The sequence below is a fragment of the Gambusia affinis genome, linkage group LG04 (genome assembly GCF_019740435.1).
Source record: "Gambusia affinis linkage group LG04, SWU_Gaff_1.0, whole genome shotgun sequence".
In the NCBI taxonomy this organism is placed as follows: Eukaryota; Metazoa; Chordata; class Actinopteri; order Cyprinodontiformes; family Poeciliidae; genus Gambusia; species Gambusia affinis.
The window spans coordinates 30,576,861-30,594,177 of record NC_057871.1 but is presented as its reverse complement, the minus strand read 5'-3'; the positions used below and the strand labels follow the sequence as shown (position 1 = coordinate 30,594,177).

At 41.0% G+C, this 17,317-nt stretch overlaps 2 protein-coding genes across 2 annotated transcripts; both read right to left on the bottom strand.

Moving 5' to 3' along the window:
• Positions 1-1,050: 1,050 nt before the first annotated feature.
• On the bottom strand, positions 1,051-5,701 carry ptcd1 (pentatricopeptide repeat domain 1). The gene is made up of 8 exons (XM_044113115.1): positions 5,026-5,701; positions 4,813-4,953; positions 4,201-4,419; positions 4,022-4,123; positions 3,096-3,752; positions 1,899-2,015; positions 1,607-1,789; positions 1,051-1,442 (listed from the first exon to the last, which is right to left on the bottom strand). Exons 1-8 carry the CDS (start codon positions 5,437-5,439, stop codon positions 1,164-1,166), a joined length of 2,112 nt encoding a protein of 703 aa, XP_043969050.1. The 5' UTR covers positions 5,440-5,701; the 3' UTR covers positions 1,051-1,163.
• A 624-nt stretch (positions 5,702-6,325) lies between these two features.
• fbxl18 (F-box and leucine-rich repeat protein 18) lies at positions 6,326-14,019 on the bottom strand. Its single transcript, XM_044113112.1, has 7 exons — positions 13,799-14,019; positions 12,410-12,607; positions 11,804-12,153; positions 10,363-10,498; positions 9,196-10,274; positions 8,577-8,795; positions 6,326-7,140 (listed from the first exon to the last, which is right to left on the bottom strand). The coding sequence occupies exons 1-7, from the start codon at positions 13,874-13,876 to the stop codon at positions 6,984-6,986; spliced, it is 2,217 nt and encodes a 738-aa protein (XP_043969047.1). The 5' UTR covers positions 13,877-14,019; the 3' UTR covers positions 6,326-6,983.
• Between the last annotated feature and the right edge of the window lie 3,298 nt (positions 14,020-17,317).

Genomic DNA, 17,317 nt, shown 5'->3' with positions numbered 1-17,317 from the left:
TATTACCCATTTCATTTTTGTATGATTCTGAGGCTATAAACTGGAGTTAATATTCAACCGCCTTTATTGGTACCAATCAGTTTACACAAACGCGTAAAAGACCTTCCTATTTCTCTGAACTCCTTTTTACCAGACTGAATGATGACTGAAGTTTATCTTTGCACAGTGAGGAGGATGTTAAGGGCGTAAAACATCTCCAAAGTCCCCTGCTGGAGATCTTCAACGTTCCCAAGTCCATCATACACATAACTAGCTGCCATCTACTCACTGGCTTTTGGGGGCGACAAGAAAGAAAAAAAAAGTATTACTGTAGTTCCTTGCATCATGTCACCACTTCTTCTGGCTCTTATTCTAGACATTTATACTTCTTCAATAAACAACCACTTCTAGCATTAAGTTTATGAAGTTCTGCATATATTACATTCACATTAAGTTTCCCTTCAGGCTTTACCTTAATGTCAGATGTATGGCTCCCCCTGCTGGCCCAGTTGGTAATCTTTACAGCAGAAATTCAGTCATGGCTTTAAATTAGAGGACGTTTTTTTTAATGGGTTTATGACAGATCTCTGATTTGAAGTGTTTCATTTCTAGATATAAAAATTTCAAATCATAATTTTTAACTGGTGTAAAAGTATTAACTTACTGTAAATGGATATTTTAAGATTAGAAAAAATCCATGAAATTCACAAGTTAAAGGACATCTTGTCTCCATCACTTATAACAGATTTCCATTCTAATGACAGTTGTGAGTCTGTTGGTATTCTTCTATTGTCATTTCACAATCTACTAAACATATTAGGAAGAAAACCTGACTGAAAACTGCTGAGTGGCATTTCAGCTTGCAGCTGGTCATGGTGAGTTCTTCAAACGGATTTCAAACCCAAGAACAGACCAACTGTAATGCAGGGTGGTAGCAGCATTATGCTGAGGGGTTGTCTCACTGACAGCGGTACCTCTTCACCCACAGATGGAGCTCTGAAACTGGATCCCAACTGGGCCATCCCACCGCAAAGGATCATAAACTCAACCAATCACAAGACAAAAACCAGATAGAATGTATCAAGTTTATAATAAACCATAATTGCATCAACATTTTTTAATACAAAACCATATTTTCTGACTTCAGCCATTGTATGACCCCAGTCCGTTCATGATGACAAAGCCTAATAAGACTGGGAGACGTTTTTCTTATTGCGGCGAGAAAAATGTCTCCTGGCTGCTGCTCTGTGGTTCCTCTGAGCCTCAGTCAGTCCGTCCACCGCAGCGCCTGACTCACACTGCAGCGCTGACTGCTCCAACTGCTCCGACTGCTCCAACTGCTCCGACTGCTCCGACTGCTCCTCTTCCACTTCAGTGTTCTGAGCAGCTGAATCCTTCAGCCACTGCTGGTAGTAGCCACGGAAACCATCTATGTGCACCAGGTAGTTGTTTCTGGATTTGTACTGGGATTGAGCAAACAGAGAGGGAATTAAAGAGGGGAATTAGGAGAAATAAGCAACATCTGAAAATGACATTAAAGACGATGACACTGGAAGGTGTGAAAAACAATATTATTTAAAATGATTTATGCTGTTTTGTTTTTTTTATTATTTGTGTGTGCTCTGACCTGGTTGTAGTTAGGAGGATATTGTGCAGCAAACTCCAGCTGCCGGATGATGACCTCATTAGGCCACACACTCAGGTCCTTCATGCTCTTCAGGAGCATTTTCAGGTAGATGTAATTCAGTCTCCGAGCTGCCCGGCCAATCAGAGCAGAGAACACATGGACATTGGGCCGAAGTCCTGCATCCTGCAGAAACAACCAGAGGTAAGCAAACCAGTTCACTACCCATCAGAACAGCTGTGTGTGTATATTGTGTGCAATGTCAGGTTGTTTAATAAAACAGTTAGCATGTCACCTGCATGTCTTTTAACAGCTGCAGACCTTCCTCCTGCCGATCGCAGCCTAATGCCAGACATCCATATGTCTGAATATTCAGGCTGACATTCCTCTGTCGCATCACATGCAGCACAGCCTGGGGAGAGTAGGAGTGTAAACTATATAGACACGCATATTTTTTCATAACATATACAGTAGTCACAGCCCTTCGCTTTTTCCACATTTTGTTATGTTACACACAAATACCCCATTATGACAATGCATAAAAGGTTTTTGAATTGTATGAAAATTTATTAAAAACAAAAAGCCAAGAAATTACAGAGGTGTTCACAGCCTTTGTCATGAAGCTCAAGTTGATCCGTTTCCACTGATCATCCCTGGGATGTTTCTACAGCTCAAACAGAATCACTGGTGGAAAATTGACTTCATTGAACTTGTTTGTGAAATTCTTTGGACTGTTCTTAAAAGCTGGGTCCGGCCCGGTTCTACCTGAGTCAAGTTGCTCCCACAGCTTCTTCAAACATAATGTTGACGGCAAATGTTTGTGCAGAATTTTTCTTTTGTTTGTGGATCTATCATTTTAAAGACGGTAATAAAAGTTTCCAGAGTCTAACATTGACGTACCACTGTTGGCTGATACCATATTTATTTTTAGAGATTTTAGAGTTTCTAATTACAAGGTGAAAAAAAATGGCTGAAACATTTTCAGCCATTTACATCAGAGTACATGTGAACACTGATGTACACCACGCTAGAGTTCAAACCAATAGTTTACATACAGCAACTAAAGAGACAAACTTTTTTTCCTCAGTCTCAAGTTAAATCAGACCAAACTTTTTTTGTTTTAGCTAATTAGAATGACCAAAATTGTTTAGAAATAGCAAATAGCAGCTGTGTGCATGTATGTCAGAATCACACACATATGCTCAAATACAATAAATATTAACCATAAACACATGGAAATGCATATTAGATCAGCCAGAAAACTGAACTCAGTGCATCTCTAATGTTGTGTTTTAGCAAATGTCAATCACTGTCATGAACTTAAAGTTACTCTAGATATCTCTAGCTAGTACAGACGGTAACAGTAATTATGCAAACATTGTCTCATGTTTTCATGTAGGACCAATATGAAAACAACAGCAACCAGTTCAAGGGGAGCTTGTTATGATGTGACACTCACTTCGTTTCTGATAGGTTTTGTGTGTGCTGTTACCTTTACATCCTCTACGTTGCCCATTCTGACAGTTCTGCGGATGGCGGAGTTAAAGAATGCGACGTCGAGCTTCACCTGATGCTGCTTGGCGGCCTTTAACAGCATCTGCAGGGACTGGTGGCCAGGCTCCATCATGTCGGCCAAGAGCGTCAGAGTTTTCAGGTCTGGACTCAGTCCGTTAGCCTCCATCTTGTCTAGGAACCCTTTAGCTCCACCAATAAGGGCCAACCTGTCAGAGGCTGTGTCTACAGAGCTGAGAGCGAACATGGCCGCTCCTCTACCTTCAAAAAAGTCCAGCAGATTAGGGGCTGTAGAGTCGGCTACTATGTCAGATGGCAGTGAGATGTTTTCTGTTTGTCTGATTGGCACAAGATGGGTGGGTTTCTCCTCTTCACTGAGTTTGTTGTTTGTCTGACTGTTACTGCGAGCGCTGTGTTGAAGAAACAGCTGCCTCTCTAGAAGGTCGATGTCTATTACACCCTTGTAACTGGCTTCTGACGCATCTTCCTTTTCCCTCCACATTTCATAGTCAGGCTTCAGCAGAACACTTGATGCTAGGGCTGGATCACCAATCCCACAATCCCTGGCTGTTCGTAGGAGCAGAGTATAGTTCTTTGAGTCTGGGACAATCCCCGACCGCAGCATCTGACGCCACACCTGCAGTTCACAGAAGAAGCAAAACGACAATCTTTAAACAACAAAATAAGAAGTGCTTTGTTTTGGACAGAATATTACTGCATAAACTGATGCATTTATTTACACACATCTTTATCAGCAGTGCCAATAAGTGTGGAGGGCGCTATGTACTGTATACGCTCAGGTTCAGTCAAAAGCAACTAAGTTATTTTGGCAGCATTTGAAAAGCACAAAAAATATTCAATCAGTCAGTCCAAAAAATGCTCACCGCTCCGGAGAATCAGAATTACCTGCAAAGCCAGTCTGAATCCTGTGTCTTTGTCTGTCAAGCAGCCCATCAGTAGGTAATGAAACGCCTCCTGAGTTACAGCGTGTCCATTTTTCACCATTTCCTACAAACACAAGCAAAACTCTTCAACAGACGCAACGCAACGTCTTGCACCCCGACATGAGAAGGCAGCTGTCGTACCCGGAGTGTGTGAACACAGGCTTGGATGTGGTTGGTGATGGCGTGGGTCTTGAGCAAAGCGTGGTACGTAATGGTGCTCAGAGGGTAGTTCTTACGCAGGAGCTCTTGTTCCAGCTTCAGGGCTTGCTGGAGTCCAGCTTGCTTCGATGGCGACTCGGCGCAGGCGTTGAACAACGCGGTGTAGGTTGCATCTGTTGCAGCCAGACCTCGCTTTTTCATCTGAAGGACACGGCAACAATTACACACAGCATTACAGAGGTTACTGACTGGGTCACTAGGAAGGCCTGTAAACTGGAGGGTTAGACTCAGACGAGTATGAAAAGTTTTGGTATACGCAATATTCAGGCTTAACATCCAACAAATTTGGCTGTTTGAAAATATTTTCAGTCAAATAGAAAATGTTTTAAAAAGCACACAAACTACAAACGTTTTTCAGACTCAACTTTTCAGATTTTACAGTTTTTTTTGTTCATTTAAAAACATAAAATCTCATGATACTGGAAATAAGTAAGAACTACAACAAGGAAGAAAATAAAAAACAGGGATGATGGCAGGGCACAAAAATGACAAGAGAGGATGTGGCACTTTTGCGACTGCGGCACTTTTCCCTACATCGTTGTAGAGTTTGAAGGCCTTTTTGAGTTGTCCAGCTCGACCACAGCCTCCAATGAGCACAGAGTAGTTAAACTCCTCAGGCTGCAGCCTCTCCTCTTTCAGCATGTTGCTGCTGAAAACATCCAAGGCCTCTTGCAGCTGTGGAGCAAATAAAAACATTAATACAAAGAAAAGTGAAGGAAGTCGCAAAGACAGCTCACTAAGGCAAACCTTGTTCTCTTTGATAAGTCTCTTGCACTGTAAGAAGTACCAGTAGGCAGTGTTTCTCTTCATAGTGCTTCTGTGGGGTTTCTTCAGCTCTGCGTCCTCATCCTCCACCATAAAATCCTCCCGGTGTCGCAGGTTCTGGATGTCCGGGCTGCTCTTCCTGAACGACCTCCTTGAGGAAAAGTCCTCAGACAAGGAGCCGAAGTTTTCGCGGTCAGGCGAGGCTCCAGTTTTCGTTCTGACAGAGGCGGACAGGGACACAAACCTGACAGGAACCGCTGAGAGGACTGCGAACCTGAGCTTTGGTATTCTGAGACCTCCTAGATGTGTTTTTAGAATCCCCGTCTCCGAAGGAAAAAAAGAAACCCTGGTCACAGATATTTTACTCCACTCTCTCAAACATCTAACAGCTAACATCTTTAACAGTGGTGACTCTCTATCTCTATTTTAAATTTAAAATATAAAATCTCAAATTTTGTTTGGAGGACGCCATGTTGACCTGAACAACCATGCTTCAATGACGCACTAGTCCAGACCTGAAAAATAGATACCGAGTCATCATTTAGAGAGCAAATTCGCCAGACTTTAGCTAACAAACGAGGATTTAGACGATATGGTGAGTTCACAACATATGGTTCTGCTTCCTGCTCAACAAGTTGTCGAAAAAACTCCTTCTAGTCCGACATTTAATCGATTTTATCGTCAATGTATTATTCTATCTGCCGTGATGCCAGACTTTATGTACACACTGCCCTCTACTGGTCGTGAAGAGAATTGCATAGGGTACACTCCCAAAACGTATGAAAATCCCCTGCCAATACCGGATAATCAATAACCTTAATCAAATGAAGTTTTTTAAGTAAAGTAGATAAAATTGGGTATAACAATGTAATGTATTTGATTATTATTAGGATTTCTAGGCGCTAAGCTCACTTTAGCCCACACTATATCCAATGAAGGCTCCAAATGTGGAATGTCTCTCCTCTGAATTATATGTAATGCCAGAGGTCTGGATATGTGCTGCAACAAAAACCGATAGTCTTGAAGCAAAACCAGCAGTACCTTTAACAAAATAAAATAGTTTATGAAATGGATGTATTGTGAGAAGGTCCTGTAAGAGGACACCACCATCTTTTAAAGATGATTTTACTTGCAAATAAAAGAAGTGGGTAACTGTCCTGAAAAGTAAATAACTAAGAACTAAGAAATAAATAAGAAATTAAACCACACAACTGAATCATTCTAAAAAAAATAAACAAACAAACAAAAAAAAAACCAGAAAGAAGCCTCTTTGGTCATCATATTTTTATGAAATACTTTCAGCATGGCACAAAATAGTTAAAATATCAGACTAAGAGCTTCCAAACAATGAGCATGATCACTAATAAGGATTTTTCTGTGTTAAATAAAATTAAATCAGGTTTGATTTAATTCTATTTAATTAAATAAAATTAAATAGCATCAAGGAAAACTAGAAGTTGTTTGTGGCTTAATGTAAAGAAATTAAAATGCAATAGTCTATATGCAATAGAACAATTACACTTGCATTCCTAAAAAAAACATACCGTAAATGGACATTTTTAGGAACAGACTATAATTATAAGTAGAGACTTTTGTTTAAACTTCCAGTTTGTAGAAAAATACATGCACACAGGAAATCAATTAAAAACTCCATAAGCCATTTATTGTGTCACAGCTTCATTTGCAAAGTTTCATTCTCTTCAAATATTGTTGGCACTTATTTTAAAACAGAAACTACGCAACTGAAGTGATTTATGATTGGGATGTGCGAGCAGCACCCTGTGTAGATGGATGACCAAACAAACCATTATTACCCAAAACAGTTATGCTGATGTATTTCTTTTACACTGCTGCTGTTACCTAATCAGAAGCTTCACAGGTAGTATTTCACTAAATTTTATTTTCAGCAACAGCGATTACGTTACAGGTCACTGGTGATGTCACATGGGTGATAAATGTGGAGGCTGCGCCACGTGGCTCTGAAACAAAGTTATCCGATCCAGCAGTGTCAGTGAGATACCCCTGATGACGGAGGGCAGGTCCTCGTGTTGTAGCGGATAGATGACCACACTGAGGGCCGAACGCTCAGCTGAAAATCTAACAGAAAGAGAAAGCACAAAACTGACTTCTAATTTATCGGATGATGCTATATCGCGCCATCGAACCTTCTGACCAACACCAGCAGGCGAGGTGGACGTCTTCCCCGAGGACACAGCGACAGAGGCGGGTTGTTAGTTAGTAAAAATAATTCATTATTTGCTAACTAATGAATTAGTTAGCAATTCATTAGCAGTGACGTGCGGTGAGGTTCAGACCTGGTGAGGCACTGACGTCATCAGAATCAGATTTGCAAATAGATGCATAGATTGACAGCAGTTAACAGGTTATGTTTCACTTCTGCATCCTTACACATACAAACTTTAGCTCACAAAACACACATTTCGACATGGATGACTACATTACAACAGTTGTAATGTAGTCATCCATGTCGAAAGTCGGAATAAGCGAGAGGAAAAAAATCACTATCTCTATTATAATCTATCGCTGCACTTGACTTGCTTCCCGAATCGTTTAGCCTAGCTCGCTGTCACTTACTCGGCAGTTGAGGAGTGAACAAGACGAACGTCTGGGATCTTGAGCGCCCCCTGCCATGAGGCAAGAGAACTGCCTGCCTCACCTCGAACCTGTTCTCTGCCGTTTATAATCGCTCATTACACGAAAGACGTTACACAAACACAGTTGGTGACAAAAAGCACTGTACATTATATACATAAGCTAAATTATTGGAAATAAGTTCACATATTAAATGTGTTTAAACCATTTTATGCTCTCTCCGCTTAGCAGCCAGCGCAGAGCCAGGGGTTGCGCAATCCAAGGTGAGGCAGAGCTCGCTGCTGCCTCACCGGCATCGCTTCCAAGCATTTGAATGGGAAAATAAGAAAATTCAGCGATTTTGAACAAATAAAAATCGAAATTGGTGAAGCTACATGAAAAATAAATATTTTTTAGTACAAACCACCGGATGAATATAACAATTTAAATTACTTTATGATTATATATTTTCTTTCTTTCCATGATGGCTGGTGAGGCACTGCCTCACCTGCCTCCCCTGACCGCACGTCACTGTTCATTAGTTAGCAAACTCCCCTGGGGCCAGTCAACCTTGTTCTGCCATGCTCATCACCCACACATACATATCATGAAGAAGAGTATAAACCCCATAACATTTGATACTGGCATGGCAGCGCCCCCTAGCGTTTGGACATGTAATACAAACAAAACAAAGGACCAACGGGGAGTGGAAATCGAACCAGCGAACCACCAGTTGTAAATAATTTACAATCGGTGGGTCGGTAAAAAAGAAGATTATAAAGAAATGGCTAGGTTGGTTTAGATAGCTTAGAGTCTTCACTTTGTGTATTTATTTAGGTTATATTTATCTAATATTACATATTTGATAGTTTGAAACATTGGTGTGTGTCACAACAGTAAAAGCAGAAGAAATCAGTAAAAACAACTTAATTTTCATTTACCTGTCCAGCAGGGATTTCTGCAGTGTCCGACAGGCCGCCAGGGTGCCGCCCATGAACATGTGGCACATTACAACATGGCAACACTGCTCCATGAAGGCCTCTGTGGCCAAAGAGTCGAAGGTGCCGCTACGGGAGATGAGACAGAGCCGCTGCAGGCGTTGGCAGCTGGACAAGGCCTCAAAGAAAGACGCATTGGCATTTAGGTATGGCTGCTCTAACCTAAAACAAAGATGAAGACTTCAGATTTTCAGCAGAAAACCACACTGTGAGGATGGATGGATGGATCTGCTAAAAGATAACTAGATGCACAGATGGACAAAAAATGGTTGGATGAATGAAAGGACACATTCAGACAATGTCAGAAAAAAACTGCTTCAATTCTCATCTTTTGGTGTTCTTATTGATATGTTGCAAATCTTAAGATTCAATTCCAGCTTCTCCTTGACTGCATATAAATCCCAACTTCACTGAGATAATGCTAACTAAATTGAGCACTATATTAGAAAAAAACTAAAAGCTGCTAGTTAAAGGAATATGTGATTATGTTTATGAATTCGCCATGCATGCACTGCCGAATGTTTCTGAACAAGGAAAAGAAAAGTCAAAGACATCCTCTGACCTGAGTTCCTGCAGCTGTGTGCACTGTGTAAGTGTCTCCAGCAAGGAGGCTGTGTAGTTCATGGTTTTCAGAGATCCCAAGTTGGCTAAGGACAATACCCGTAAGTCTCTGCACTTCCTAGTCAGCTGTACCAGTCCAGTTCCTTTGAGGACTCCAGGGAGTCCAGCCAGAGTCAAGCGATGGAGCCGAGGTAAAGCTTCAAGCGCTGCTAGGTGCGCATCTCCAACTCCTCGCGCCCAAGCGCACATCCCACGAGGCTCCACACTGGCACGGGTGCACGGCTCGAGCCGAGGCAGCGCCGACGCAAAACCTGGACCGATGAGCTCAAAGGTTTCTAAAAAGCGACAGCCAGCTGTGAGCGAATCCAGCCCAAAAATGCTGTCCCCGGCCAACCAAGGCTCCGAATCAGGTCTGTAATTCTGGAGCCCCACACGCGGGGCCTTCTTTAGTCCCTGGAACAACAGAGAGGGAGTTGAGCCATGCGCTGAGGTGTGATTCGTATTTACACCGTCTGACAAAGCGCAGGCGGGCAGAGTCAGAGACCGCAGGTGTTTGAATCTGCCCAGGCTGTCACCCAAGTGTGTTTGTCCATCCAGCCCAGGTGAGCTCTCGTGATGATAATGCGTGTGCATCAGGTTCAGGTGTTTAACGTTGGAGCAGGTTGCAGCCACCTGGCCCATTGTCTCAGCAACCAGCTGATCCTCCACACTCCTGCACTCCGAGTACGGAACGTGGTTGATCCCGCTGAGGTTGAGGCTGACGAGCTGAGCGGCGTCTCTGACTCCGCCGCCAAGCAACGACTGGAAGACCTGCGGCCACAACGCAGGGCAGCGGCTGAAGCTCAGGTGCTTGGGGCTGTTTCCCTCCAGGGCTCGCTTTAGGGACAGTGGATCCAGCCAGGTGCGTGGCAGCTGCAGCGCCACCAGGTCTCCGCGCTGACCGAGGCTTTGAGCCAGCGAGGGAGCAGCGGGCCAGTGAGCCGGATTGGGACCAGGAATTGAAACCAGGAAAACTCTGAGGTGCTTTGGAATGTGAACGCTAAACACGGCAAGGTAGAGAAGGAGCAGCGTCTGGTTCACCTGGTACAGAAAAGACATCGATCGATCTCTTAAAGCGTACATTACAGGAATCAGATGGATAGTTTAACAGGAATCCTAAATAACTCACCTCTCCTGGGGCCAGTCTGGCCGTGAACTCCTCCAGCTGTTCGTAATGTGGCACGCTGCTCTGGCCGACCATCAGCTGACAGCAAACGCCGATGCCCTCTCTGGTCACATCTGGAATGTCAAACTGCAGCATCAGCCTGAAACACAATGGCAAACAGTCAACTCTAACACTGTCCAAACATACGCCTCACAACTAGTGGAACAGTTGATAACAAAAAGAGATTTATTTTGGAAGTTCTTTATGTTTCTTCAACTGAATTAGGACTATTTTGCATCGCTGAATCCAAAAATGACATCCATTTCTCTCAATCAGGTTTTTATTCTAATTTGACTTAGAAAAAACTGATCTTCTGATTAAATTGATGACATTTTTGTAACATTATCAGTTCATTTCCGTTAATATTTCTCATCCAAAAAGGGTTTTAGGAGAAAAAAACATTGTTTTCTAACAAAGTATTAAATAAATGTTATAAACTTGGCCTTGGACTGTAAATTGTATAATAAACACCGATAAGGGTAAGTGAATGTGAATTGAACATTACGTCTTCATTCTGTAAAATTCTCCGTCTCTTTTCTGTCCTGATGGAATCTCTCATCACTCATTGATCCAGATTCTCAGGAAACCGATCCAGATGTGAGAACAAGTCATGCATTTTGATGCTCATGTTGCTCCATAGTTCAGAAAGTTGACCCAATTGATCAAAACCAGTGTGAATTTTGGATTTGGCACATCAAAATGACCCAAAAAACCCAAGATAACTTTTTGGCTGTTCACTAGTGTTATGAAAGCTCAAAACGCAGGAGTTAATTTTGATGAGGACATTATCAAGGAAATAAGTAATTAGAACTAAGCTTTTCCTTGGACATTACTAAAACAGAGGAGTCTTCCGGAAAACTAACAACTGTTGTGTTTAAAAATAATTCGGAGATTTTTGGTTACACAAGATCTGTCTCCACATTCTGCTCACTGTACATCCCTAAAGTACACAAATTCCTGAAGGAGTTGTATCCATTATAGAGTATACATACATATACATATCCACACATACACTTTTAAATTGATTGGTTGGAAAACATGGTGATGTAATCTCCGATCTACCTCCATCTCCACCTCAGGTAGTTTACTATTAGACAGTTATTGACACATTTATATTATCAATGAAGACAATTACTGACCTATGAGACAATCACTATTCTGGAAATGCACAACGATGACAATTCTTCATACTCTGTGTATGAAAAGCTGAATATTTATTCTCTGGAGAGCTTAATGAGCTTCTATTGTTGTCTGAAGTGGTACATATAAGTAGTAGCCCCTTTTCAGTTATCAGTTTTAGTGACGTCATTACAGAAAGAGAAATACAAAGAGCACATGCATCTGTGCATAATAAGACCTAACCTTATAATTTTCTCACAATTCCTTTGATACCACAGACTCTTACTTGCGAAGTTGGGCACAGCAAGGCACTACGCCGTAGCTCGGCGTAAACAGAGTCTGTCTCAGCTCCGTGAGGCGGTTCAGTGAATCAACGGCTTCCGAGCTGAGCAGTGCGGAGTTGAAACAGGGCCTAACATCAAACGCCAGCGATCTGAGCAAAGACAAAGAGGATAAGAGGCGCGACAGGCAAAGGGAGGTGAGGCGGCAGCCGGTTACATCCAGATGTGTTACTCCTCTGCATCGTGCCACTTTGTCTAAGGTGGAGGCTGACAGCCAGTAGCAGCTGTTGAGACTGAGGGATTGTACGTGGTTGGCTAGCAGCTTTAGAGTTTGATGGACCAACTGATCGTCAGCCTGGAAACAAAAAAAGAAAAAACAAGGTTTATTATTGTTAAAACCAGACCTGCTGCCTGTTTTCCACTTTAATGTTAGAGACGTTTTTATGACTCATGAGGACCTGTACAGATACCCCCCCCAAATATTTATCTGTATTTGATATGCTGTGCATATGGTTGTTTATGAACTAAACACAAAGTTAAAACAAAGAATTTCTCAGTCCTGAAATGTCTTATCATCTCCAAAGAATGTAAGATATTTTTAACTCCTTTACCCGATATTCTTCAGAAAACCTGATGTTTGTGAGCAGTGTCTTGTCGTAGCAAAGTGTGTGTAACTTCTGGCAGACATTTGCCACATTAGTCAGCAGGTCACACACTGGAACATGACGGAGGATACACAACAGGATCTCATCAGACAGATCTGACATCCCAACCGAGCCAGACGGCATGGTGTCCTGGTAACAGAAACCCTGACACAGAGACAAACGATCCATTGTATCAGTCAGTTAATGAGACAGCTCACCGAGATAACTCAATGAAAGATATTGTAAACTGGAACATTTGTAAATATTGTTGTTGCTTCAACCAAGAACCAGTCAAACTGAGGACTGCTTCTGGCGACAGGATTGCCAATAGAATTCTGCAGAATCTACAGAACAAAATTTCCTGACACTCAATGTGGTTCTTTTTAACTTGAGCTAGGAAGCTGAAGGAACTAACACTCTTTTCCTTTCAGGAGCTCAAAAGTAAATGCCTTCCATGTTCTGGTTCATCCATGCCTCCATTATCTACACACTTATCCTTGCAAGGTCGCAAGGGGGGCCGGTGCCCATCTCCAGCGGTCAACGGGGGACTACTGGTCCACTGCACTTCAAGAATATTCAACAATATTTCACTTATTTGCTTTAACGAACAACTGTGCTGTTCTATCTGTATGGATCATTGTCCATCTGTATTTAGAAACGCCGCCCCTAAGATTTGCCAGCATTTATCTAGATTTGGGCAAACGGTGTGTTTCTCAAAACCTCACGATTCACTCAACTGCTTTTGTTTTGTGCTAATATTAAAATATCAATGTAAAGAGATGAGCCTAAGTCTCACCAAAGCGCTTATCGTAAACACTTAAATTGTAGTTGTTGTCGCACAATTCTGATTATCTTTGTCTAATATCACAATAACCTGAGCTAGGAATTTATGACCTAAAAATAAACATAACATATAGAGCAGATACTTTTTCACACTGCATGTGCATTTTCTGTGGCTGTGTCTACGTGCCTAATATGATGCGACGGCACATGCAGTAACCTAGATTTTGTACAAAAAATTATGCTGCATAATCATTTACGATTGGGGTGCGTAAAAAAAGAAGTGCATCATCGACAACATTTTCTTTTTCTTTTTTTACGCTCTTAATCCACCAGACCATTTCTGGTACTTTTTATTCTTTTATTGTCTTTGTTTTCTCTTTGTATGTAATCTGGACTCTGAGTCTGTAATAATAAAATCAATCAAAAATGCCTACCAGTCTGTTTCTCTTTATCTGAATATTAAAAACCTCCAGGGTAAACTAAGCAGAATGTTGTCTTGAGCTTAGAAGCGATTAAATTAACAAACGTTAGTTTAGATATCTAGCCCGCCCTGTTAAAACCTCGCCTACCTACCTGCTCGATCTGTCGATCTATTCCCTCCATAATCCCAGGTGCCGTCTCATTCATGACTGGTGTGTTATTTCTAAACATTAATTTTAAATTAAACCCTCGTGCCTTTCATGTTTCAGTCCTCCTGCTTTAACACCGAAACACAGGATGCCGTTAGCTGCTACACGGAGGATATTTGCGGCTGCACTAGCGGGAAGATCTTAATGGACGGACTAACTTCCTTCTGGTCGTTCTCTTCTTCGTGATTTTTATTGGCGATTGGCAAAAACTATAAGTAGCATTACCGCCATCTAAGTTTTCTATCTATCTATCTATCTATCTATCTATCTATCTATCTATCTATCTATCTATCTATCTATCTATCTATCTATCTATCTATCTATCTATCTATCTATCTATCTATCTATCTATCTATCTATCTATCTATCTATCTATCTATCTATCTATCTATCTATCTATCTATCTATCTATCTATCTATCTATCTATCTATCTATCTATCTATCTATCTATCTATCTATCTATGTAAATGCAATTTTACATTATTTGTTTGAAAAGGAACAGGTAGAATATACACGATCTTATGATTTTCTGCCTTTCTCATACTCATCAACCTACAAACACTTAAATCTCCCACCAGATGAACTATTAAATTTGAAAGATTCTTAAACCTCACATTCTCATTCTGAAATATAAAGGAGTGGTTAATTAGGAGGGATAACTACACCCTTGAGAGAGTGGTTGGAGTTTGTGCTTCAAAGAGCACTTCCTAGAGTGTATCCTAGCCAATGAGCTAAAACTAGTATTCCTTGTGTTCAGCCACTACTTAACCAGGTAGATAACGTGTCTTACATAGACAAACCAAGAATATCCAATTTTACATTTTAAGATAAAAAGTAAGTTTTGCATTTCATTTGGAATTAAAGTCCCTAAGTCAGATAGAAAAGGGGTATGGTGATTAAATTGTTCAGTCAGTAATAATTTGGGAATTAAGCCACATCATCAGCTGGTGTTAGTCCACTGTTTGGTCTTGTCAAGAAAATCCGAGATCATCCCACTTCCCCATGCTGGAGATTTTAGTTTAACAGTAAAAAGAAATAAAGTTATCTTTAAAATTAATTACTCAAGTAAAATCTAGACCCAACATTAGACTTAAATGTCAATAAAATCAATTTGGTTGTGTGTGTTGTTTCTGTCTCCTGCAAACTTTGCTTTAATTCTACTTTTTTCTATTTAATCATAAGAAATCATAGTCAAGACAGAGAGAGTCGTGAAACAGGAAAAGCAGTTTCCTGGAAAAAGAGGAAGTAAGTTTCCAGCCTGCAGATTTATAAAAATAGTTCAGACTATTACTTAGCATGAGAGTTTTAAAGAAAGAAATCTAAAGATTGTGAGTAATTGGATAAGATTCAAAGTAAAATACTTATATTAATATTGGTTTACTTGTAATAATACTTACACTTACACTTACATTAGTGGGAACTCTTACAAGTAAAACAAGTAACTGTAACTTTGATATCAAATAATAAGAATCATGGATTATTCTTGGTTTCTTTACAGAAAACATTTGTGATAACTCACATTAAGATTATAATTAGAGTAACTGATAAATTATGGTTATCATAACATTATAAATGAATGATAAATCAGAGAAGTAAAAGAAGTTATAAATGTGATTTTTACTCTGAACTTGAAATGTTATAAATGTGATTTTTACTCTGAACTTGAAATGGTGTCAAAGGTGTAACTGCAATTAAAGATGACTGATGTGTTGGAGGTAGATTGTAGGTGAAAGGTTAAGGGAGAAAGAGGAACTAACAGGAGAGCAGAGATGGTCAACACCTTATTTGGAAACAGGTTGTTGAGCAAAAGTGGGGTGTGGGGGTGCAACTCTCGGTGCGAAGATGTGAGTTTGGAGGATGCAGTTGCTCCTTTTCTCGGAAAAGGAGTCGTGTCCTACGTGCCTGGGTCAAAGTGACCCAGGTCACAAGTGTCACAGGTGCATTATTTCGCAACCTTCAACAGTAACCAGGGCGAAGGCCTGAGCTAAGAGTTGGGGCCTGGTTGCGCAGTCATGAGGATGTGCTTACAGATGTTCTTTTTCTATAAAAATGCCTAGGAGACTGCTACAGCTTTGTGTGTTGATTAATAGTGATTGCTTAATGTATAATCTCTGTATTTTAGTATGTTTTCTGTAACGATGAACCAAAATCAAATAATCTAATGTAATGAATTGATGTTTTATATAAAACAAACTTTATTGATTAAAGTTAATTATATGGATAAAAGTATAGAATCAAAGAAAGAGAAGGAAGGCTGAGGTGGGTGCAAACTGCAAATGTCAGAACATGAGAGTGGGTTTAGTTGTGCAACTGCCAGGTCACAAGTATGCCTGCCACTTGAGAAAGTTTCCAATAGTCGCAGGTGTCAAAAGCACGTTATCTCGCAACAGGGTCAATATGACCCAAGTCACGAATGTCACCAGAGTGGTGTGCAATCTCCCACAACGGTTGGGGCCTGAGTGTAGAGGCGGGCAAACGCAAGCAGCACCCCTGCTCTCTCTCTCTCTATCTGGGGTACATGCCCACAAGTGCAGAAACGTATAAAAATGTGAGACCGAGGTGATACGGTGTTCTTCGTCGCCGGCGCTGAGACTCTACACAAGTGTGGTAAGAAGACCAGCAGAGGACTACACCCTGGAACCAAGAAAAGCGCCTCACAAGGAGGACAACGGAGCTCCTCACGCCGGACCAAAAGGCGAGATCCACCGACCCACTGCCTTGGTTCCTAATTAGATTTCCAAACTCTGCACTCTACCCAGCGATTTCAAAAATTACATCTCAACGGACTTGGGGAACTGAACAAAAGTCACAGGATCGACTAAGGGCTGTTCGGCTGGATGAAGCAGACAGTTCATTTTGTTTCGGTTCCAAAGAGGATTTATGATTTAAAGTCAAAGACTCTGACCAAGGACTACAAGGACTCCTGTTGCCAAGATCCGATACCATCGATGGGTATGAGTTGTGCCACACCCCAAAGCCTTATTTGATAGATAGATGACAGTGTAGGGAGGTTGTTAGGTAAAGGTTGAATTGATCTAAACTATATTGATTTTCTTTGTATGGTAATCACAAGTAAATTCTGTATGCCTGTCATTTTCCCTGCTAAAGCTTGCTTAATAAATTCATATATTTTAAAAATTCTGATTAGGTTGTGGACATTGAAATTAATTGAGTCATTTGAATTAAAGTTCTTCTATTTATAGTAAAATCAGTATTCATGATTCTAGTAATGTGGTGGCTTCAGACTTTCCTTTGGTGAGAGAAAAATAATGACCCTGTGATTATCTTAGTCTTAGTCACTAAAAATTATCTAGCCGTTACCAAGTGCACGTTACAATTTTAGAAAGGGAACTACCGTTAACAGAAGTGGTTATTGGAACTATGCGGCTGTGAGGGCTACTCGGTTGATTGTTCCTTAACTGGGAAGGGTCATAACTTCTGGATAAGGAGGTAGTCAGAGCT